General features: G+C 40.0%; 1 protein-coding gene and 1 pseudogene across 2 annotated transcripts; both read right to left on the reverse strand.

The window, feature by feature from the left end:
* Positions 1–927: 927 nt before the first annotated feature.
* On the reverse strand, positions 928–24,862 carry mindy3 (MINDY lysine 48 deubiquitinase 3). 2 transcript variants are annotated; one of them, XM_030750231.1, is made up of 16 exons: positions 24,737–24,862; positions 23,757–24,083; positions 23,406–23,485; positions 22,518–22,578; positions 22,203–22,409; positions 21,958–22,009; positions 21,139–21,253; positions 20,840–20,913; positions 20,615–20,694; positions 20,290–20,360; positions 18,212–18,292; positions 9,040–9,112; positions 5,526–5,598; positions 3,754–3,841; positions 2,829–2,900; positions 928–1,828 (listed from the first exon to the last, which is right to left on the reverse strand). In XM_030750231.1, the coding sequence occupies exons 2-16, from the start codon at positions 23,845–23,847 to the stop codon at positions 1,679–1,681; spliced, it is 1,368 nt and encodes a 455-aa protein (XP_030606091.1). In that variant the 5' UTR covers positions 23,848–24,083; positions 24,737–24,862; the 3' UTR covers positions 928–1,678. The 2 variants fall into 2 exon arrangements, with proteins under 2 accessions (XP_030606091.1, XP_030606090.1); XM_030750230.1 differs by lacking the exon at positions 24,737–24,862 and adding an exon at positions 24,601–24,733.
* LOC115795157 (uncharacterized) lies at positions 6,948–7,079 on the reverse strand (annotated as a pseudogene).
* Positions 24,863–24,874: the final 12 nt, after the last annotated feature.

Consider the following 24,874-nt stretch of genomic DNA (forward strand, 5'->3'; position numbering starts at 1 on the left):
CGTCCTGCTCTTTTGCAGTCTGTGTAATGACACCATTCTCCAGGTTTTAGAGTTCAGTCTGAGTATCTAGTGTGCTCGCTTCCATCTGTAATCATTTTCTCCACCGCCTTACATCCAATAAAATTAGCACAGATATCTCATGTCCAAAAGTGGAACCATTACTTCACATACTAGTCATGTTACTTCCTGTCAGTCTGCCAGTGTGTCCTGATCAGATTTACTGCAGGTCATTGTGGATTGATTGCTGCACAGGAACAGTGGTGGTTTATATCTTACACACTTTGTCCTCATCCTTTTCTAAAAACTCACAAGACTATTAAGTGAAGCATTATGTCAGATTATATCCACATCCTTTCTCCATTACAGACACGCCCAGTTAATGCAAAATACCTCATGTGCATAGATGCGAGGAACAAGCATTATGAGCATCCACGTGTAAACATATAAATACACACACATATATATATATATATATATGAGGTAATGCTATTGTCAAGCTCCGAGTCGAGACTAAGCACCTAAAAGGTGTAAATTATCATTCTGCAAACACTCACCACTTGTTTTAAATTATGATGATGCACCAAAGTGTGAGGACATGCAAGACATAGTGCAGACAGTCTCATTTGTCTTCTTCTGGGACAGTTTTGAGTGAACAGATACAAACATTTTTTTTCCTGTCTTAAAAGGATCGGTCTGTTTATAGAAAGGTCCTTAAGTCACCGTCAGTGTCTTGTAGCGTTAGTCTCTAGGGAGCACAGAACATTAGTTTACATGTGATTATAGCGATGAAGGTTCTGACCAAGCTCAGGCATCTGGCACCTGATGCTGTCTTGTCCCATGTTGATATTTGTGAGAAAACACACACCCACACACACACACACAAGGGGTGAATGTTTAGGATTTTCAAGCTACAAACCACACAGCAAATCAACGAAAAAAAAAAAAAAGTGTTTATTTCACAACTTTTGAGTGTGATAATAAATACATGAGCACTTGGCCAATATCCAAGTGTAGTGCATGAAGCACTCACACAGAGCACCTAAACCAGCTCCATCTTGGTTAAAACACTGAAAACCTCCTTTCATATCTCTGCGTCTGGGTTGGTCCCCTTTTACGCTGTAAACTCTAAGCAGTCCGTCTCTGTGTTCTCTTATGTGGAAGGCTTTGGTAGGTTTTCCCTTGAACAGTCCTATAGCTGGATTAACAGTAGTGTTTCACAGTCAACTGGCTCTACATGCAATTCAGCATTTGATTTGATGACACGCTCCAGTCGAACTAGTTTACTAACGGTCTACTACCAAACTGTAGCAGAGGTGTCAGCACAGAGCAGACCTGTAAAAATAAACAGTCACTCTTTTTTTTTTTTTTTTTTAAATAATCACATCATAAACATCTTCAGTGTCAATTACAAGCACTGATGTACAGACAATAGCATGAAGTGTGGAGGTGAGTTTGTGTAGAATGTGAGAGTCAGAATGAAAGACTTGATCTCTGCCTTTAATGGTTACTCCATGAACATGTAACACTCGAGTGCATTTGTGTTTTTTTCTTGTTCTCATTCATCTGTGTTGTATGTGTCTCAGTTTTGTAGCCTGCTGACCTTTTGGGGTCATTATGCAGAGAGACATGCAGTGACACAGTAGTGGTCCGTCTGCATATGCAGAACCACACCAAGCTGCTAGTTTAATGATGGAGAGCGGTCGGTAGTCCACAAAAGCTCGATGTAGGGCCACTTGGTCTGTAGGCAGCGCTTCACTGGAGTATCATCCGTTCGCACCATAGGGTCCTCAAAACCAAGCACCAAAGAAGTCCCCTCCACGTATTCAACCTGAGAGTACAAACACATGCAGGTTAATATACAGCAAATACAAATTTAACAGAACACAAATCATCCATCCATCTTATTCCTCTTATGTAATTCAGGTCTATGAGTGCCTGGAGCCCATTTCCAGCTATCATAGGGCGAGAGGCCCTTGAATTATCAATTAACCTAATTCCGTGCATGTCTTTGGACTGTGGAAGGAAGCTTGGAAAGAACCCACGCAGACACAGGGAAAACATACAATCTCTAAACAGAAAGGCCCCAGTCTGGATTTGAACCCAGAGCTTTCTTACTATGAGGTGACGGTGCCAACTACTGAACCACCATGTTAACCCTAAACACAAAACAGTGCACCTCAATTCTGACCCTTCCTCTGAAGGTGTCAGCAAGTACACAGCACAGTCTTACACAGAGACACAGACACACAGTCAGCAGGTCTGTTATTGCCATTTGAAGCTGAAGGAATGGAAATGCCATCACCACCTGCCTTGTGTGTGAGTAAGTGTGCACTTTTGTGTGGGCACACATGGTACCATTCCTACAATTTCAGGTAGCAGTATGGGGGGAAAAAAACTGTTTTACACACCAGGAAAACTTGACCGATGAAGAAACCGATATTCTTGACTGCTAGGTTTGTGCAAAGCTACCACTGACATCCGCTGATAATCATCCATCAAACTAATCCTGCCTAACAAGCCTGTGTTTGACCATTTATCACGGAAAGGCTGCCGACAGTGGCCTTCGTGTTGAAATGGCTCGGAGAAATAGGAGGCTAAGCCAGGGGTTTTTTGGATGGATGGACAGGCTATTAGGCTCGCAACAGCTACTGTTTATTTTGGAGTGGCCGGCTGCCACCAGCTGTGTGTGTGTGTGTGTGTGTGTGTGTGTGTGTGTGTGTGTGTGTGTATGAATGATGACAGGAAAAGAGCAGAGGTAATTGGGAAAGAGACAGAGAATATGAAAGGGAACCACAGCCATTAGTTACTGTGAAAACCTTGAGTCTTACCCTCTCCTTGTGGTTCGACTGTTTAAGTCCATTGTAGTGGTAGACGGGAAATGAGTCTGGGATTCCTGAATCCTGAAAAACAGGCACAGAGTGAAAAACATGCAATGCTGTTGACGAGTCTCTGAGCAATCTTCTCTCACTGAGATGGAGGTAAAGACCCACAGAGCCAGAACATTTGCCAGCTGAAAAGCGAAAGTCAAACAGTCACACCTCTGGCTGCAACCAAAGCTCAATGTTAAATCCCAGGTGTTAAACATAAATGCGTGCGCAACTCCAAATACCACAAAGCAGCCAATGCTACAAAAATGATCAAGCAATAACAGTGAGCCAAAAATACTTCCCATGGCTTTGGCTTGAAGGTGCAGAAATCTAATTGGGTGTGTTTTTTGAGAGCGTGTCCAGCTACTCGTGTTTATACGGTATATATGAAACTCTAACCCTCACCCCAATCCCACATGTGTCTGCGTGTGTGTGTGTGTGTGTGTCCAGTTGGCTAATGGTAGTATAATTTTTTTGTGGCTCGGGGCCATTCTTCTGGTGAGTCCCTAAAGCCCTGATCACTTTAACACAGTTCCCCTCTATCTCTCCCCTCTCTGTCTTTCTCACTAGCTCGGCCCCATAAAAGCATCTTACCGCTCTTTCTCAAAACTTCTCAGCAAGCAGCATCATATGAAGCTGAGCACACACAGACACATGCATTTCACATGACACCACAGGAATGTTATTGGCATAATGCTAAAGCAGCAATCCACATATCCTTTGAGAATAGACAAAGTGTCACCCATATGTGTTTGGGCACGACTCCCTCTCCATATGTTTTAACTGTGATGTGGATTGTATAGTGGGTGGAAGGCATTTATCATACAGTGTCTGTATCATAGTAGTGGTAGTCAACCTCTGCGCACATGCACACAAACACACATACCTGATCAGGAAAAAACTCCAACAGGAATGGGCCCAGAAGAATTATGCCCAAGTTCTCTGGATCCAGCTTACTTTTAACCAGACTCACACTAAGAAGGAGCAGAAACAGAATATTAAAAAAAATAAAAAGGGAGTTAACATGCAGTGAGAAAAGGAAAACAGTATCAGAAATCAAGACAAAAAAACCAAAACAATCCCAACAAAACATATTTCAGTAGAAAGGAACCATAAGCACAAAAAAAAAAAACAAGTTGTATGAAAGCTGATCCAAATTTACAATCACCTCATCACTCAGTGTGGATTCATGATGCATGTTTTGGTAAAGCATGTGCATATTTTCACAAATACTGTGGTACAACTAAATATACCTCTGTCCAGACATTCCTATGTGTTAGATCAGTGTTATTATTATCCCACTGTGATATAAAAAAAAAAAATCTGATCAGACTGCCCTTTTAAGGCAGTGAGGAGAAAAGTGAGGGTTATACCCAGACAGAGGGAAAAGAACGATCATTTCTTCATCTGCTGATTTTTACCAAGGGTACATCCAGCAGGGGAGCATACAGAGTAGATTCACTGTCACTGAGCAACCCGAAAGCAACCTGAAACACTACTAGCTTCTAATGTCCTGCTCTGTAGCTGACCATTTGCACCTTTTGTACGGAAGAAAGAAGAACATGATGACAGGAATCAAAAAAAAAAAAAAGAATCTCACTATCAAAAGGTTGTTCTGTGTTGCTGGGGCTCAGCAGGGGTTTATAGTGGGTTTTATCTGTCATCTCATGTCCAGTTAATTTTTAAGTGACAGTCATGCAATGTTTAGTCTGTTGACACGGAGTATGCAACAGCTATTGATTTCAGCTGATTAATAAACTCTGTAATATTTGGTGAAGATTTTACCTAAATGTTATAGTTTAGTCTACTTTAACTGTCTGTAGGTGGACATCTCTTGTAAATGTCACTGACACTGGACTGGACTTGCTCAAAAGAGAGTGAGGATGCAATGGCGATAATCTAAGTGTATGTAGATGGGAATAAAGAGACTTATTTGTATTCAATTTATAAAATTAAATTTGAATTATATAGAATTTATCCATGTTTTTAAGATCTTGAGAAAGAATAATTTTGCCAACCACAATAAGAGTTTTAGAGCTGTAGCCGGACTTCTGCTGCCCACAGAGATGGTCTACCACAGCTGGTAGACAGTCTGGTGTTTACTTCAGAACGTCCAGATACTCCTATTAAATATTGATGTAAAAGATGCTATTTTTAACATAGGAATCCCGGTGAAATCTCTGTCGTTGTGTGGTAAGGAATGAGACTCTCCTGTTAGCACTGGGAGTCTCCCCTCAGTTTGCTGTGTTTTGTTGTGATGTATCGGCCATCTGGGGGCCTGTAGACCAGATTAGCGGTCTGGTTACTTGGCAAGTCCAGTGACTACAGCATTAAGGCTTACTGTTCCTCAGAGGAGAACGTGCTTCTGTTGGAAGCGGTACTTTAAAGCGTTTCCTCAATCTCGCAGCCTTTCTTCCTGCAGTTAACGATCTCCCTGTAAGCATCAGTTTCGAACTTTCTTTCTTCCCCAGCTTTTATAGCGGGCTCTCTCTGGTCTTACTTTATAGCAGCCTGGTAATGAAACATGAGCACGGAGCTGCTGACCTGGCCTGGCTGTGACTTAGGAGGCAGAACTTTAGAAGCTCTACAGGTGCCACATGGACACACAAGTGAAAGAAACACACACAAACTTAAAGCCTTGAACATGCAAGCACTTACTACTCAGGCTCTGAGACAAGGTCAAGAGCTTTCATCACATCCTCCAGCAGAGACTCTGGGATGAAACCATTATCTAGAGATAGAGAGAAAGAGGCATAAGAAAGAATGGCTGACACTAGACAAAACATGAGAGGCAGACTAACAGAAAACCAGGCATAGCCTTCACCAACACACACGTGGCATAAGAACTATTTACATCACAGGCTCTGGGCAATGAACCCATCTGACACACATTTCACACAGACACCTTGTCTTTTCTCTCTGACCTACATTCCATGACCATGATGATCGCTTTACCTGAGAGCAGAAGCTTTAAGCACTAACATGTGTTTTTGTCCAGTTCTGACCAGTTTGTGTCATTTAAACAGCAGCTTGAGAGCCTGTGTGGTCTGTTGTTTAGAGACATGTGTAAACCCCAAATGTGATGCAAAGAAGATTAACTGGCAAGTGTGCTGCTAGTTACGCTCTCAAAAACACAATCTCGCCCTTTCAAAGCCAGAAGATGTTTTCTTACAGTGACAATGAGCTGAGAGGGCAGACAGCAGGGACAATCACAAACAAATGTTTAAAAAATATGCAGTGGGTTTCTGAGTTTGTAGTTCTTGTGAATCACTGTAGTGCGTGTCAATGTTTCTGGCGCCCTTATTCCAAAACACAGGGATCTGTACTGACTGTACATGCAAAACAGACAGATTTATGGCCCTTGTACACTGCACTCAGCTGTACAGTGCATTCTTCTTTCATGTGTGTATACGTGTGCCTATAAGTTTGTGGGTGCGACTACTGTAGCCCACGCATGTGTTTGTTTGCACAAGTGTTTGCGAGAAAAGACCATATGGCATGCAGAATGTCCTGGCAGATGATAGCAGAAGTGGATTTGACAACAAGCAAAATGGTATTCTGAGCCACAGGAAGAGATAAATGAACAACAAGGAAAATACAGACGATGGATATGTTTACATATTTGTTGTAAAAGCTGTTGGAGCCAGCTTGTCGTCAACTGGTCGGATTTAATCAGGCGGTAATATTGCATTACACCCCATCAGGACTGTGCCATATTATATTATCTGCAATAATACCGCTATAAAGGTGATATAGAAAAGTAATGCTGAGAGATCACTGCGTGCCAGCCTCTGATGATGACTTCACACCTAAAAAAGGGAGCGACTTCATCCACCAACAAATCACAATACTTTAAAAAAAAAAAAAAAAAAGCAAGACAACTGTTCCTGAGGCCAAAACACTGCTGAGTACAATCAAGCTCCGAAAGGGGAGATGTTAGCAGCTGGTGATGTGCGACCCAGATGTAAACAAATTACTCCACCGAGCATCGCTGGAGCACTCCATAGCTGTGCTCCATATGACAGGAAGAGCAAACGGTGGATGGAAATTACTGATGCAGTTACATAGCAGAAAAGCAGGGCTTTAAGCAGCTGGTTAAATAGCTCGACCCGAGATACAACATCCCGGGCAGAAAATATATATTTTTTCAACTAGCAATAATCGCGCCTCGGATAAACCTCATAGGCTACGATACTGCCACTGCGCAAAGCTGGGCAGAAAATATTTTTATGTGACAACACTGTGCAGCTCCTCAAGAGTTACAAGATTAAGTCACTTTTGGTTCCCAGCTGCACACTTTAATAATAAAAAAGTTCATGCTCATGTTGTGTGTACGGCTCCTGACATCTCTGTATCGCTCACTTCACTCTCTTCTATTCAAGCAGAAGGAAAAACATTGCACGACAGATGTTAACACTAAATGTTTAATTGCTGAGCATTTTCTTGTCTCCAAGTGAACATAAATATCTAACAATATAATCCTGAGGCTGTGTAAATGAACATTACACACAAGATTTTCATTTCTACTGACATGACAAACTGCTGTCTTTGCTGTCAGTGTGCCACTCTGTGTCTTTCTTGTGGTCTTTGACACAGTCACTTGGAATAAAGGAAGTTTAAGAAAATGAGGAGGAAAGGAGAAGAAGCAGGACGGTTGACTCAGCTGTTAGCTGAGCTGATCTCACTAACCTAAACAACAACAATGGAGATCAGAGGAGGGAAATAGCCCCTTATTCCCTTTGCAGAGTAATGGTGATAAGAACAAAGAAAAGACGAGCATGGCAGTGGAGGTTATGAATGCATCTGCAAGCAGGAAGAAGGGAAGAAAAAGACAGCGGGGCCAGGATGTAATTTTCTTAGTTTGTGTGTGTAGCTGTGCAAGTAAAAGTTTGGATTAACTAGAGTACATCTGTGTGCCAGGTTTCATAGCACCGGTTTATTAATAAGCAAATAAAGTATAGTGCTCAACAAAAACATGTGCACAGCAGGCGACAGACAGAAGATAAATAACACGTGGACTGTGTATATAAACCAAGCTGAGATGCACCTATCAATACTTATATTGGATAACGGTCAGATACAGACTCAAAGCTGGTTCAGGTGTGAGAGGCAGTGAGCTGATCTATTAAATTCAAGTCAGTGTTACTCTATGTTTACTATGGCATCAGCAAGAGGGCACCCATAAACTCTTACATTCAGCTAGGAGAGCTAAAATAACATGGACAGAGCTAACAATAAAAGGGTGAACAGTCTGGATGTATTCCACCTTTACTGCTAGAACAAATTCTGTTTCGCTATAGTTTGTGACATAACTGCAATTTAGTCGCAAACAGTCTGGAGAGTTGACAACAACACAAAAAGCATCTTTGACAGTTAATTTCTTTTTGGCTTCTCTCTTCCTCTTTTTTTTTTTTGTCAAGTTTAATACTTGCTGGAAAGCTTTTGTTAAACTTATAGGAACAAGTCAGCTAAATTAATGTTAGAAACACTTCATGCATCTCTGGTCTGCCCTGCTTCATGTGTAAGGAAGCGGGCAGATAGTGAAACAGACACATACACAGGCATGGTGAAACAGTGAGCAGAGGAAGCTGGGAAAAAAACTACTGCAAACATACACCGATCAGGCATAACATTATGAATATAGACAGGTGTAGTGAATAACACTAATCATCTCTTCATCATGGCACCTGTTAGTGGGATATATTAGGGAGCAAGTAAACACTTTGTCCTCAAATTTGATTGGTGTAAATGAAACACAGGAGACTTTCACGCTGTGCTCAAAGGAAACAAGTGCAAAAAAATTAGGTCAATAGCATGAAAAAATGCCCATTAAATATTTTTTTCCTTGGTCCTGTTACATTTTTAAAATGATACTAATTTGTAATTTGTATTTATTTATTTAATAAATTTTGTTTTCGGGAGACAGACACCCTCCTCTCTATTTTTAAGATTAGGCTAAAAAAAAAAAAAAAAAAAAATTCCTTGTTGACAAAGCTTATAGTTAGTGCTGGATCAGGTGACCCTGAACCCTCCTTTAGTTATGCTGCAATATGCCTATGCTGCTGGGGAGTTCCTGTGATGCACTGACTGTTTCTTTTCATTCACCTCTTTTTACTCTGCTTACACACACTCAGATTAGTGCACCCCAAATACAAACACTTATTTTTATTACCTTCAGGATCAAATGACTGGAAGACCCTCCTTGCCTGTTCTGATGGAGACTCTGGACCAACCAGCGACATCTCCTATTGAGAGAAAGTAAGGAAAGAAGAAAAATAAATGAAAGATAATAAAGAATGGGAGGAAATAGAAAATCAGCATGAGAACATCAAGAGGTTTATTCTGAGAGTGACCATACACATAAACATTTGTATCTAAAGTGAGGCAATAGAGAAGGAGAGGAGGAATTAGATGAGATTTCTGTGATTTCAGATGATCATCTATATATATCTAGTAAGAACAGATTTCAATTGGTCCTGCCAATGTTGAGCTACACTAAGCCACCCCAAAGAAAAACAAAAAACCCCCACCAAAAACCTAGATTCTAGACATGCAGCCAACATAAAGCATCACTCATATCAGTGGGTTTGTGATTGGCTGTTGGTACATTAAGCATTTCTGCTTGCTTGTGTGAGTGTGTGTAATGTAAGGGGCCTATGCAATCACCAGAGATCATTGGGTTATTAACTGATTTGCTGATAAAGTTAGATGGCTTGTTTTCACTCCAAACACACAGTCAGGAAATCAAGTCTTGCATATCTAGCTTGTGATTTATGACAAGCTCTACAGTGTTTGCATGTTGGTAAAGTTTAGAAAGAGCAGTGCTGACAGGCAAAGCAGAAACGAGGAGTTTTGTATATGCATCTACAGTATAAGTGGCCGATGCCTCGACTGTACACGTGATTATATGAAGCCTTTATTACTCTTTCTATACAGAGGGTGTTGGAATTTTTTTTAAAAAGTCCTTGTCAGACTGTCAGACTCTGAAATCCTTCTTCCCACTCCACTCCACTTCACTTTCTGAGTTTGAAATTGATCATTTGTTTAACTTTGCAAAACCAAAAATTTGACATCATGCACTAACATCTCCAGAAGCGCATAAGTGATAAAGCAGGCAAAGTTTTGACCCCTTTTTGCACACAACTGAGCTCTTAAGAGAAAAATCAGGGAAGTAGTTTGACCCATAAGGAGGATATGACAGCAAGCTTTTCACCCATTTGGAAGTATAAACACTTTTGCCTTTGCACACTGTTGGGCGATATGTTTGAAAACCAGGTTTGTTTTAAACATACTGAACCCTTAAGACAGTACTTTAACCCCAGAGACCTGTGACAGATCTTGCTGGATTAAAATGTCCCGACTTATCATGTATTTAGGTATTATTTGATATTTTTAAACGTAGTGAGAGATCTTGCCAAGATCACACAGGTTTAAGAGTTGAATAAACACGAGGTTTCTGATAAGCAATCACTGAAAGCAATCAGTGATAAGGAGTGCAAAGGTAGGTGTTAAAGTGTCCTATAAATATTTGGCATGAATAAACATTTAGAAGAGTTTAAGAAAAGAATTTTTTAAAAAAGGGAAAAAGCCCAGAGGAGATAGAGGGAATATTTTCTCAAGAGAAGATAAAAAACAATGATACTCATCCTGCAAAACTATTCTTCCTTATGAGACTATATTTATCCCAGTGAATCACTGGACAAACACATAATGTTTTGGGAGAGCAAATGAACCCTCCACATCTCATTAAGCCAGCCTTTATTAAAGCTTGAGCCTCAGATCCACACAGGCTGCTTGGGTTTCACAGTCCACTTATTACTGTATTCAGGGCTTACTTGGAGGGGGTGGGGGGTGGGGGGTGGGGTGGGGGGGGGTTGGTGGGACACATCCAAGAAGAGATGACTTGCAGCTGCAGGCTCTTCGGATGCAAAGAAAAACAGTCACACACCAGCAAATGCATGCACACACACTTTTCTGTGACACAGTATAGCAGGGGCTCGTGATGTGTTAACATTACAGGCTCCATAAATCTGACAGAAGATTTGTCATTAGTTAGATATGTCTATGCTTCACTTACAAGAGTGGACATGGGATCCCAGAGGAATAGAGTGCTGAAAAAGTTCTTATGGAGTTGACCAAATGTCTGTATCATGAAACATGAACTGTTTTGATAAAATGCAATTAAGCCCTACACCCTAACTAAGAAAATATATCTCTCTGCAAAGATGAGAGGCTTAATTAACTTCATAAATCAAGCTTCATGAACTGGAAGTCAGTTTCTTATCTTCCAGGGCAGGACGGAAACATTTGTTGCAAAATCACCTGATAATCTAACATTTATAGGATGAGTACACACCAGGACACAGAGACTAGCACTACTAAGTGGGTCATTGGCAGAGTAAACAAAACATGCCATTATGGCCAACCTATACACACAGACACCAATAACAGCACAAGAAAGAGAATAAGAAAGACTCATGTGAACATTAAATCCATGCACAGACACACAGACTTATATAATGACAGCAAAGACTACATGACTGTTTGTGATGACAGGTCTGCCTGGTTATCTTTGATCTGTGTTTTATTAGAGGCCTGGGGAAGATGCTGCTGAGCTGGAAAAACATGTTATGGAGCTAACAAACTCTGCAGGGAAGTGTGTGAGTGTGTGCGCGCATATGTTGTGTGCCTCACAGTTTCACGCCACTCAAACTAATTGTGCAACAGTACGTGTCAATGTGCATTTGAGCGTCTATGTAAGAGGTAGCATCACATTCTGGTAATAAAGTGCTGCAGAGAACCAGTGCGATGATACTCTGCAACATTAATGTAAGGTCCAAGAGGTAAAGCATTGCTCATGAAGGAGCACATTCCAAACTCTGCAGTCCAATCTTTTTTTTTGCACAAACCCATGACCTCTGCAACAGTGCAAAAACAAGCTACTCTGAAGGAACAAAGTAAGAACAACACAAGCAATCACAAGGGCTTAAATACACAATGTAACATAGAACATCTACTCCAAATAAAACCGGAATACATTTACTGTAACCAAATGTTTCTTTGCCAAAAAATTTCAAATAACCGGAAAGGGGTCCTGAGTAAGCATTCAGGAATGTGTGTGTGTGTGTGTGTGTGTGTGTGTGTGTGTGTGTGTGTGTGTGTGTGTGGCTGTTTAATCAACTGTCCTGGTATGTGTCTTATTTTTAAGATTATGAGCATCAGATAAGAAATAACAGAAAGGAAATAAAATTGTTAGATCTGATCCAAAGATTTTAAGGCTCTATTAATACAATGTGTAATTATGACATAAAAATGGTCAGAACGCAATTTAATTTTTAGTATTTCAGGCTTTAAGTTTTTCTCAGTTTGGAGTAACTCTTTGGTATTCTTCATGATTACAGCCCAAGATTTACTGCAGCATGCCAGATAAAGGACTCTTGTAAGTAAGCTTGGGTGATATTCATGTAACCCTCTTTATTACTTGTATTTATGTTAAAGAAACGTTTGCTGGCTACTGCTTTCACCTTCACCCCAATCCATCTGTACTCTGAGAGGCTCTCTTAGGTTGACATCTCATGCCCTTCCTTCTTCCCCTTTCATTCTTTCCCCTGCCCAGTTCCCCCCTCTTCACTTACCTTTTTTCTGTACTAAATAGGTACTACAGTTTTAGAGCATTTCCTCCCCCCCCCTCCTTAACTTTTGTTCCATTTTCTGGCTGCCTTTCAGCCTTTATCTCCACATGCATGTAGCTACTTCAGGTAAGACAGGTAGACACAGCGCTTTACTAGAATTACTCTCTTTCTCACCAGTCCACCCAAAGAGCTATTGTGTGTGCTGAGAGGCTTTGAGTGGCCATAGAGTGCATCTGAAGAGATCAGTTTCCAAACAGCAAAGCAGAGGTCTTGGGTAGTGTCTCCCATCTTGTTCCTAACAGGTAACAACAGACTCACTACATGACAGGCTGAGGAGAGTCTGTGTGTGAGGGTTTGTTGCGTTTTGTTTAGTTCACCTTAACTAGCCTGTGTCCCAAGTGATCATGTATACAGGGAACAACAGAAGTTCCAACTCTCTTGCTACATAATGAGTGAATTCAGTTTCAGGTGTGACAAACAGGACAAAGCATTGATTTATGGAACTGTCTTGGATGGGCAAAAACGTGTCTCCCCAGAAGAGAAAGGAGACACCAGAGAATAGTTATGTAGTGTAATGATGGGTCTTATAACAAAGACCAACACCACAGGGAAAAGGAAGAATAATGCAGACATACACTGACAAAGACAGACTTTTATCCTACTACAAAGACCTTTGGTCTGACCTGTCACAGATTATTAATGACTGTTAATGTACACCGTTTTGTTATTTTGTGTTTGCGTGTGGCCCGCACCCACTGATCACATGGAAAATAGAAGTTAACCATCTATGACTGAAACACATTTTCACAAGGTCCTGCACATTATTTTCCTGTTGCTGTTTTAAATATTCATTGTTGAGGAGTGTACTCCGTATTATGTCATTTTGCATGCATGAGCTGAATCAGTTAACAGCATAAATGAACGGCGGTTCATTATTCACTTTATTACCTCGCCCATCGATAGGTGGAGAGAGGTTGTTTTCAGTCGCAGAGGTTGGTCTGTCTGTCTGTCTGTCTCTTAGGAGGATAACTCAGAAAATTATGAACAGATTTCAATGAAGGTTTTGGGGGTGATACAAGGAACAATTGTTTAAATTTTGGTGGTGATTTGGATGCAGAATTTTGTAAGAATTCTTTATTCGTTTGTGTATATATAAAAAAAATGTAACCAAAATTTATAAAACTTTGTGAAAATACTCTTTAGAACATATGATTTTATTTTCAAGGGCCAAGGCCAAAGGTCAAGGTCACCACATTTTTTCCCCAAAATTAAAAAAAAAAAAGAAAGAAAAAGAAATCCCTCTCTTATCATTAGTGAAATTTTAAAATTCATATCTCTGAATTTTTCATGAAATTTGAGGTATCAACAGGTATCAACAATGTGGATAATTTGTTGTATTTTTATATTTTAAATTCAGATATAATAATGCAACATGAGCTACAAACCCTACACAAAAATCATGTACACATATACAAATGTTTGTTTTTCTTTTTTCCATTTACTTGTTTTTAGAGCATTATGGTACATATTATGGTACATAAACTGAATAAAATATATCCAGACTATATATGTCATTATCTGTTCATGTGGATCTCATTTTTAAAATAATCTTAAATAGTCTTTGCGATCTAGTAATTTATGACAGAATATAACAACATTGGGTGGCAGCTATTAGTGTAGTATTGTGACATAGAAAATTTGGAGTGGGCGAGGTACGCGCTCTACTGAGCGCCCTTCTAGTTTAACCTTGAGTTCAGAATATTATATTAAAAATTACATTGACTGAAGAAGACTGTGGGATGCAGTCGAGATATCTTGAAAGGAGTGGCAAGTTAACTTTAACATAAAATATTCAAAACTCAAAGATTTAAAGCGCATTGCAATAGCAGCACACTGCGATGATTTAAAGCCAACTGTTTCTGCACACAACTTCTTGCTCTGTACCAGTCCCTGAAAGACAGTCTCTGTCTTCGCAGACAGAAGTTGGAGTCTTATGGGACACAGAGCGCCACAACGGCTGTTCTCTCTCCCCTAGTAAATCACTGACCCGAAGCACAACTACTGTACACACATGCACACACATAACTCCCTGGAGAAGCACAGATACAGCCTGTGAACCTCATCACTCAGTGAGGGCAAAGTAAAGAGCGATGAGAAATGTCACAGGAGGCTACCCCCCACCTCCTTTCCTGAGTGACCACCACACTGCTCTTGAAAGTACATCCTTCCTTTCTACTTCCTTTCCTCCTCTTTCCTTCCCATGAGGGACCAATAATCTGAAGAGGCTGGCTAAGGTGTTCTGGGGAGTCCTTCACTTGGGCAACAGACCAAGCTCCAGCTGCTTCAAAGAAAAAAGGGAAAGGAAGGAAGAATCTTTTTTTTTTTTTTAAAGAACATACTACATGATATGTTTCATCTGTCACACATCCTTCTTCTTCTTCACTTTCTGTCTTTTGTTCTCTTTTTTTCTGGCGTCTCAGAAACTCTTGTCCAAAAACAGATCCCATTACATGCCATTATACACACTCAGACTCTCTCACACATGCGCATACACATGAATGCAACCGAGAACAGAGTGTGAGGGGGGGGGGTTGTGGGTATGGATCAAAATTGGCAGAATGGCCTTTGTGTAGGTAGATTAGATAAAAACACTAATGGCATTAAGCTGATGGCCTGAAAGCCATAGTCACACACTGACAGCCACTCAGGGGAGTACACACCCGTACCCAGTAACAGAAAGAAGGAGCCACTGACACATCAGAGGCGCGGGATCAGGTTTTCTGTTTTTGTGGGTATGGTGCTATATCGGAGCTAAAAGCTACATAAGCAGACGTGTATTTTTGTATTATAAAGCCGAGAAAAGTACATTTCAAATTAGCTCGAAACATAGATTCCCTTTGCAGTAGAACAAGGTCACATTTAGTAAGAACTACCAACAGAGGACCTTTGCCCCACATCTGCCCTCTTTACCTCAGGCTCCAAGTTGTAGAGCTCATTACTATTGGCATAGTATACCATTAGCCATGTATATTAACACATATACATGAATGAGTGTGTTCCAAGTGTGTTTCTAGTGTCCACTGGTACAAATATGAGAACATTGGAATCATATTCCCTTCAAGAAGCCATCCACCTGAAGCAACACATACACACACAAACACACACACACACACCTAAGTCTAATCAGGATTAGGTTTCCTGTGCTCTGGAATGTGTGTGTATATGTGAACATGTCACGAGTGCCGGGGGAATTGTAGAAATTGGTAAATCATCTGTTCAAGCATGACAACTTTAGGTCATTGCTGAGCCAACATATGATCCACTCACATAGCAGGCATGAGCTTATTCCCGTAACTGAGCTTTTAATCAATGGTATATTAGCAGGGTAGCGTTATGATGGAGATGATTGCTTGGGTTTTTTTTTTTTTTTCTCTTTTCTCCCCTCTCTGGCGCAATTTTCCCAACAGCAGGGCTAATCGATTTGCTACAACTGAAACTGCCAGCTTTAATTCACAAGCTATAGCAGCATATTAAATTACATGTCCACTAATGGAGAGCACTTGTTTGAGTTTATACTCACATGCAAATGCACACAAGCCCAATGGCACAGTAATTCATTCATACTTTGTCCCAAAAGCATTTTTTCCCCCTCAAATTTCCAACAGCATGTTTGGCCTCAGTTAGGTTGGGGCTGCCTTGTTGCACAACCCTGTGCTCCCTACTCTGGTGGAGCAAGGCTGGATCCTGTAGTGTGATTTGTTACTGAACACAAACCTCCAGACAGCCTCAACTTGTAAAACAGTCTCACACTCAATATTACAGTAATATACCAGCGCATCTCCTCTTCCTCTTGACAATGTCCCATAGGTTCTCTATGGAGTTCAGGTCAGGCGAGTTGGCTGGCCAATCACGCACAATAATAACTTGGTCAGCAAACCGGTAGTTTTGGGACTGCAGCCAGGTGCTAAGTCCTGCTGGAACAGGAAATTGACATCTCTATAAAGCTTGTCACCTGATGGTAGCATAAAGTGCTCCAAAATCTCCTGGCAGATGGCTGCTTTGACTTTGGATTCGATAAATCATAGAGGAGCAACCACAACCAACATCGGCAGATGACATGGCGCCCCAAATCATCACAGACTGGAAACCTCACACTAAACTTGAAACATCTTGGGTTCTGTACCTCTCCACTCTTCCTCCAGACTCTAGGACCTTGATTTCCAAATGAAATGCAAAATTTGCTTTCATCTGAAAAGAGGACTTGGGACCACTGTGCAGTTCTTTTTCTCTTTAGCAGTGGTAAGATGCTTCACACACGATCACTGGTTCAAGAGTGGTCTGATATTAGGAATGTGTTGTAGGTCCTTTCCTGACAACATCGGCCTCAGTCAGCTTTTTGGGAAGCTCTCCCCAGTTCTTGAATTGACTTTTCCTGACAATCCTCTCAAGGTTACAGTGCACCTTTACCTACCATACTTTTTCCATCCAGTCAGCATTCTATTAACTGGCTTTGAAATGGCACTCTGAACAGCCAGCCTTTTTAACAATGACCTTCTGTGGTTTGCCCTCCTGACAATTGTCATCTGAACAACTGTGAAGTAATAGGTTTTCCCCATGACTGTGGCTGCATACATTGAATTAGACCAAGAGATACACAATATCAACTCAAAATACTTTAATAATCTGAAATAACGGACTTCAGATTTTCACGATCTATAAGCCAGCTTGAAATATTTCCCTCAACATGGAATTAATGTTGATTATAAATTTACCCTTTAGAAATAATTACAATAAAAACTTTTTATAATACACGCTAGTATGTGGGGACATCTGGGATTATGAACATGGAGACAACTATAAATTCCCAAGTACTAACAAAACAGACAGCGGGTACATGGATAGATGATCATTCTTTATCTTGCTGAAGCCTTCATTTTATCTCAGTATCTCCTTTTTAACATTTATTCAGATTATTCTGGTATCTTTGGTTTACAGCAAAAATTTCATACCAAGCTACTGCCAATTATGTCCCATTTGGCTATTACTAACATTTCTTGAGGTGTTATGGAACAATCTTACATCCACAGGGAGTTATTTCTGAGTGTTGTTTCTGAGACTCCATAGCTCTCGTGACAACTTTGTACAACAACAAAAAAAAAAAAAAAAAAAAAAAAAAGAAAAAAAAAGACGTGTGCCAGAATAGGAAAATCTGGGATTCATATTGATGGATTTAACTTGACAGTGAAGGTGGATAGCAGTGTAGACTCTCACTGGTGCACAAACTCAGCAGTTTACATCACTGCAATACTTGAAAATAAACCACACACTGTTTAGTTGATCGCAGATGGTTGATAAACTAAAAGTTTGCGTTTGAGAGTGAGAATGAGAGAGAATCAGGACCACGTCTGTGTGCCAGCATTTGTTAAGATCCTCTTTGGGAATTGAGCATTTTTCCCCTCCGTACTTGTTAGGTGAAAAGCCAAGAAAGCGCACCGGCCATATATGACTATCTCCTGTGCTCATTTTTCTCTCCCCTCCCTCTGTGCCTCTGCCACCCCCCAAACACTGATATCTGAGCTGCACTATTTTAAAAGCACCTTCCATATTTTGGTTTTTCTAACCTGCTGAGAAGACTGGTTTATATTACACATTGTATGTCTCTGCTTGTGAATTATGTGCTACCTCTCCAGTGGACGTGTGTATTGAACTTGCCTTGGTGAAAAATACAGAGAGGTGAGTTTCACTGCCAAGGATCCAAATAGGGAACTTTGGAGACTTGAGGAATGCCCCGACCTGAAACACACACAGAAAAGGAATGCAGAACCTATGAGAGTCTATTTCACTAACTTCCACCATAAATCAGTAATCAACTAAATCTTAACATGCAGCTTTTTCAGAAATACATTAATATTTGAATAAAATAAAAATAATTACATATTAATATTTGATATTTCTCAAAACCCTCAACAAAATATCCATAATGAAATGCACTGTATAATGACAATCTCCATGAATAGCATATAAATGAGCTGCTTTCTAAGCTCCCTCTTAAGAGCTCTTTAGTTACTTTGGCAACCATCTCTTTGCCACTAACCTATTACAGCTGCTTACTTACTTTACCTGTTTGCAGGCTTCATATCTCAACTTGAGCTATTTTTGGCTTGCTTATATTGATAAATGAACATTCCTGTTTTTCAAGCCAACTGAATTATTTTGTGGTACAAGCATTTTTATAATTTCTTTTATGATCTGTTTTTAATAAATCAACATTACAGTACATGTGTTCCAAAAATAACTGCTCCTTCCAAACACACCATTTTCTCATGGGAACACAAACTGTGGTCTGTGTTTCACAGTTGGAAATGTCAGAATCACAAGTAACAATAAAGTACTTGTGTATTTATTTGTAAATACTTGTAGTCCTTTCAGTTTACATAGTGGGTGTCTCTTTATTTGCAGTCAAGCTTTATTGAACGAACACAAATCCTCTGCAAGCTCACAATCAGCAACCACTGGACAATTTGTTTATACTTTTAAAATATACTTTGTGAACCTACGTCCCCGTTTCCTAAAAAAAAAAAAAAAAAAGTTGGCAAGCCATGTAAAATGTAAATAAAATAATAATAATTTGAAGCCATTTAAACCCAACAGCTAATTGAAAACACATTAAATGCTGAAACTGTAGAAAATTGTAGTGGTTTTTGAAAAACAAAGTTGGGACAGCAGCTTTAAAAGGCTGGAAAAGTTGGACAATACTAGACAATCACCTGGTGGAGCATTTTATAACGGATTAGATTAACTGGAAAAAGTTCAGTATCAAAAAAATATAAAAAGAGCACCCCAGAGAGGCTGAGTCTTTCAGAAGTAACAATGTGGAAGGGATCATCATTTGTTGGAAGCCCATATGGTCATACTGTTAAATAATTCAAGAGTGTTTCCAAATATAAAATAGCTAAAACTTGGGGCATTTTACCATCTACAGTACGCACTGTGGTTTAAAGACTCCATGAATCTGGAAAAATATCTGTATGTAAGCGACAAGCCAGAAAACTAACATTTTATGGCAATAAGGTCGGCACTATTAAAAATAGACACGATTGTGTCTTATGAGCTGTAAATCAATATATGAGCTCACAAACAATTTTGTGGCTGAATCCACAAATGCTGAAAACTGAACTATGCAAAGAGAGAAAACAAACAGAAACACAGTTGCCTTCTCTGAACCTGAGCTCATTCAGGACGGACTGGAGTGAAGTGTCTGACAAACCCACATTTGAAATTCTGTTCTGAGATCATGGACATCATGTCCTCTGGGTAACAAATGGGATGGATTATCTGGCTTGTTATCAGCATGCAGTTTGAAAGCCAGCATCTATGTTGGTATGGCATGTGTTTGCATTAGTGCATAAAGTAAGGGTAACATGTGCTTCTGTAAAGAACCATTATTGCTGAACAATATATACAGGAATCAGTGCAACATATGCTCCCCCACCAGATGATGTAGTTTCCAAGAAAGGCCTACTGTAGCTTGTTTCAGTAAGATGCCACCAAACCGCATTTTGCACGCATTACAAAAACGCATTGGCCAAAACAGCCTCCCTGCAGTCCAACCTGTTGTTGAGCATTTAAAAAAAAAAAAAACATTTCCAAGCTTCAATATTTGATGTTGGCTTTGTGGAATTTTTTTAACCACATGTAAGATTTAATTGACTTGAAAACAATGTGTGTTTGCTGACATTTCAGACAACTTCCCAACTTCTGAGACAATGAAAGTGCATCTGTGTCTGTACCTTGCAGTAGCGCAGTGATTCCATAAGCGTGAGAAAGCCAACAGATGCCTGTTTATGAATTCCATGTAGTTCTACAAGACAGGAATGGGGGGAAAAAAAAAACAAAAAAACAAAAAAACAAAATGAGAATTCTGCTGATGTCAAACTGGTATTAATTTGTGTTTTTGTACAATGCTCTGAGGTTTAAGAGTTATGACAGTCTGGTGAACAAAGTTTAAATGCAGGACCGCAAAAGACTTCTGCAAGTCTTGTATGTCTGCATGTTTCTTTTGTTTGGATTTGCTGTGTGGAAGCATGTCCGTGCAATATTTAATTGACATCTTACTCATTCCAGAGCATTCCCTGTCTCCATCCCAAACGTTAGAGACAGCATGACCGGTTACCAGAAGGTTCACCAGGCTCTGACTGCAAAAGACAGGAAAAAAAAAAAGAAAAAAAAAAAAAGACATTAACCAGAAAATATATCTAGCACTACCACACGAATAAGTTATAGCAATTGTTATGTGACCAACTAATGCAAACCACAGGTGAAGAGGTTTTTCTTTTTTACCTTCCATGACCATGTACAGGGTCTATGAGAGGCTCCATTGTGTCCTGGATCTCATTCCTTATATTTTCTATGCCCTGCACAGACATAACCACAGGAAATAAATCATTACATTTTTGGTGAAAATGATGAATCACAGTGAATTAATGCATGAATAAGTCTTATTTTGATCTGCTTTTTTTTTTTTTTAAATCACTTAATTCAGATTTCTTAATAAAGCAGACATACATCATCAACATAATTCCTATTCAAGTGTTGCACAGTTGTACCCATCTCTCTGTCTAGCTCTTTCATTTCTTTACCTTAGTGAGAATGACAGAGTAAAGGAAAAGCAAGACTCCACAGCACCCCCTCCAGGTGTGGTAGAGAGACAGCACCTCCTCTCTGAGATCGGCCACTGACACGACAGTCCGCTTGCTGCGGGAGGCAAACAAACACTAGAATGATGTACGAAACACTCAAAAGACAAATGTGTTGGGCTTCAGGAGGTGTCAATATGACAAATGCACTAACTGAGTTTGCGATGCCCAGATGCCCTTTCACAACTGGGCAGGTATCAAATAAATGAGAGGGTGAACAATAATCTGATCTTCTGTTTGGAGCCACTTCCCTCTTTTTGCTCAACCTTGGAAAGCTTGCTAGTGAAGCGATCCATCTTGGTTAGCGTGCACTTCCTCACTGTGAGTCAGCACTACTTTTTTGCTGACTATGGTCTCAACTGCCAGTGCGCCATTTGACGAAATTTCAATATTTCTCTGGCAAACCCACCATTGCATTCATTTAGCTTGTGTTTGTGTGGCAGACAGTGTGTGAGTAAGGTAGTTTTTATTTATTTATTTTTTATTAGGCAATCAGTGAAAGTGTTGAGTCAGCAAATTGTGAGCAGAGTGAAAAAGCTAATACCGATGTGAAAGCCAATTCTTGCAGACTAGATGAATCTAGTGGAAATGTGTTGTTCTCTATTCCAGTAATGCATATTGACAACTGTCCCAGCATGACTTACTAGGTCTAAATCCCTCCAGAATACCCACAGTATTACTTAACGTCAGGATTTTATGGGTGAGGATGGATATTAAAGAAGCCAGATGTTACATGTGGACAGAATATTTAGTGTCACTTACTGAAGAACACTGTGAAATTGCTCAAAGCCAAGCTCCTCAGCAGCCAAAGCAGCTAGGCACAATAAAACACAGAAACCATAGTATCAGAGGATGACACAGCAAAATACCGCATCAAGAGGTTAGTCATTAAAAGTTTCTATTTAGCAATTAAATGGTAAGACAAGGCTTCATTTAATGAGTAGAAATATTTATGCTTCATTTTCAACGTGCATCTTTGTTGGGAATGTGGCAGACGTAGGACTCACTGGGTTGCTGTTCCTGTGGTGGTTGACTGCTTGCTGGCTCTGGCATGTCCTGTGTTTGCGACTGTGCCTGCGTGATAGTTTGTGTGCTAGTGTGTGGGCTCTGTCCCTTGGCCCAGGTCACCAGGCAAAACCCTGTGGAGGTGCTGGAACAGACCGTCTCCAGGATTTCGCTTAGCGTCGAACAAAGTGCCGTTTTCTGCTCCTCCTCTAACAGACACAAACATAAAACTTGTGGGGTTTTTTTGTTTTAAAAACAAGAAATACAACTAGACCATATAATAATTAACAGCAAAGACAATGCAATGAAGAATCTACCTGACATTTGTCTCCAGTTGGAACTTTCTCTATTAAAGAGAACATTTTTTAAGAGGAAAGCCTGCAAAGAAAACCTCATTATACAAATTTGCAAGAAATATTCCATGATGCAATGTGCTATAATTCTTAGGCAATCATAGACTAACAGAAACTGATATTTACTTTACTTTTTATCGGCAACCATTTTTTAAGAGGGTGGGCAATTATTCAAAATTTATTTCTGATCAAAACAAGACAATCATGATTATAGTGTTGCACTCATTTTTCACAATGTTGCTCTCCTTTTGTCTTATAAATCAAATCTACTCCTTTCTAACGAAGAGACCTATTATGCTTTTCCTTAATGGTGGATGCTTACATAAAACAAGGAATAGGTTTCAAAATATCAGGTCAACGTATGTGCACATAATACATCTGAGCCAAAAGCTCAGGTGCTCTAAAGTGGGCATCCCTAATATGGTCATCTCAGGCAAGCAGGTCTGGCTGTGAGCAGCCCTTCCCACCTGCTGTATAAGACAGAGGGGCAGCCAAACAGAAAATGGCTTAAAGGAAGGGTAAAGGAAGCTAAAAGTCTTTTATGAACAGTGGATGAACTGAAGGACTACACCACAGCCCAGTGAAAGATAAAATAGGATTATTTTAAACATTAAATCAAGCAAAGCTACTTTTATAGAGGCCAAGATGGCAAGCATGGAGCTGGAAATGAGCATAACAGGTCTCCTTTTTCTCCTCCTTAAAAGCCCAAGATCACTGCTCACCACACTGTGGTATGTTTAGTTCAAGTTGTATTTATTATAATCTCAATATTACCCAAAATAACAGCAATAAGGATATTTTTTTATCATAACTGAGCAGGACAAATTGTAAGAAGACTGAATAAGACCTTACTTGGACAGGTGCAATTACAGCACATGGTCCTCCTTCAAACTGCTCCAGTGCTGTGTGCTCATTCTCACTAAAAACAAATCCTGTGACAAACAGCAAAAAGAGTTTATGTCACCAAGAACTTAAAAAACAGATACAATTGCATCAGTACTCACACTGAAGGCCACAGACCAAAATTATGGCCTAAATTGCTACATGCAGGTTGTCATACTAGCCGCAGAGAAAGCAGCACAGCATTCTATAGTTTAACTGTCCTTCAGCTAGGATTTCACAAGAAATCACCTCTTGCACTCTTAGTTTTTGTTCTCTGGATACAATGCACTCATATCACCATACTGAGACAAAATATCATACCTTGGGCCCATCTACGGAAGATAGAGGCAGACACTCCACTGGAGGGTCTCCCCCAAACCAAATCCACCACATCTTTATTTAACTCTGACATGTTCGCTTTCAGTGTTGGAAGATCCACAGTCAGTCCCTCTTCAGTCTAACAGCCACTTGGGGACAAAAGAGGTCTGTTAAGGCCAACTTGCAAGTTCGCCTTGGTGTTGAAAGTCCACTTCTCCAGGCAGGTCGAGCCTGTGGCATTGGCCACAAGCTGCCTGTGCACGACAGTCTGACTGCAGTTACTGGCAGCAAACTGGCGGGTAGGAATGACATCAACGTAACCACAGCAGCCTACCAAGTGATAGGACAGAAACCATGCAGTCCATGACAAAAATACAGGTTAAGGTTACTGTCCGTAGTGGAAAACGTCTATTAGCAATGGTAACTTACTTTCACGTTTACACTGATAGCGTCGCGATTTAAGATTAAACTAGTTTTTAACTTCGGTAAATAAATTAATGCCAAGTTATACTTCCCGCGATTATTAACCGGCTAAACATCCCACAGTTCTGTTAACGTTAATATAACAGATATTTAATATTTAAAAAAAACCCTGATAACTGGATAACGACTTGCTTATTTGTGGCGTCATTGTTACCTTGTGAGACACTTCAGAAATTAATGCACACTTTTAGATTTTAACAGCTGGATTAGTTTGGTAATGTCAACAGTTAGCATTAGCATTACTACTAGCAGCTAATCTTTCATTGCTTTGTCATTCAATTACTTTCCACATTAAAACGATGCCTAGAAACGTGGTATGAATTTGCAGTTTCTCATTAGCTTGATATTAATGGACCTTAATTACCTTAATACACAGTCCGGTAATGAGATTCTGTATTGATGAAATTTTCTGGTAGCAATTTCACCGTCAACCGCCTGTCATTCGTTTATTTACAACAGAATTGTGTGAAAAAAAAGAAAAGCGCGTACAATTGACGTACCTCCCCATTGGTTGAAATCCAGAAAGTTCTAAATGCGTCAAGGGCTGCGGCGTCAACGCGTTGCCTCAATAGTCTACAGACATGTCAATCATATCGGAACCGCCCACAAACCGAGAGCCGTTTAATTAAAATAAAGAT

This window comes from Archocentrus centrarchus, chromosome 16 (assembly GCF_007364275.1).
Source record: "Archocentrus centrarchus isolate MPI-CPG fArcCen1 chromosome 16, fArcCen1, whole genome shotgun sequence".
NCBI classification, from domain to species: domain Eukaryota; kingdom Metazoa; phylum Chordata; class Actinopteri; order Cichliformes; family Cichlidae; genus Archocentrus; species Archocentrus centrarchus.

Bases quoted from the DNA above. Each gene is read 5' to 3' on its own strand.
- mindy3 (XM_030750231.1), bottom strand. From the start codon at position 23,847: ATGTCAGAGTTAAATAAAGATGTGGTGGATTTGGTTTGGGGGAGACCC. The intron at 22,010-22,202 runs GTGAGTCCTACG...TATTGTGCCTAG, and splicing joins ACCACAGGAACAGCAACCCA to CTGCTTTGGCTGCTGAGGAG. The intron at 21,254-21,957 runs GTAAGTGACACT...TGCCTCCCGCAG, and splicing joins CAATTTCACAGTGTTCTTCA to CAAGCGGACTGTCGTGTCAG.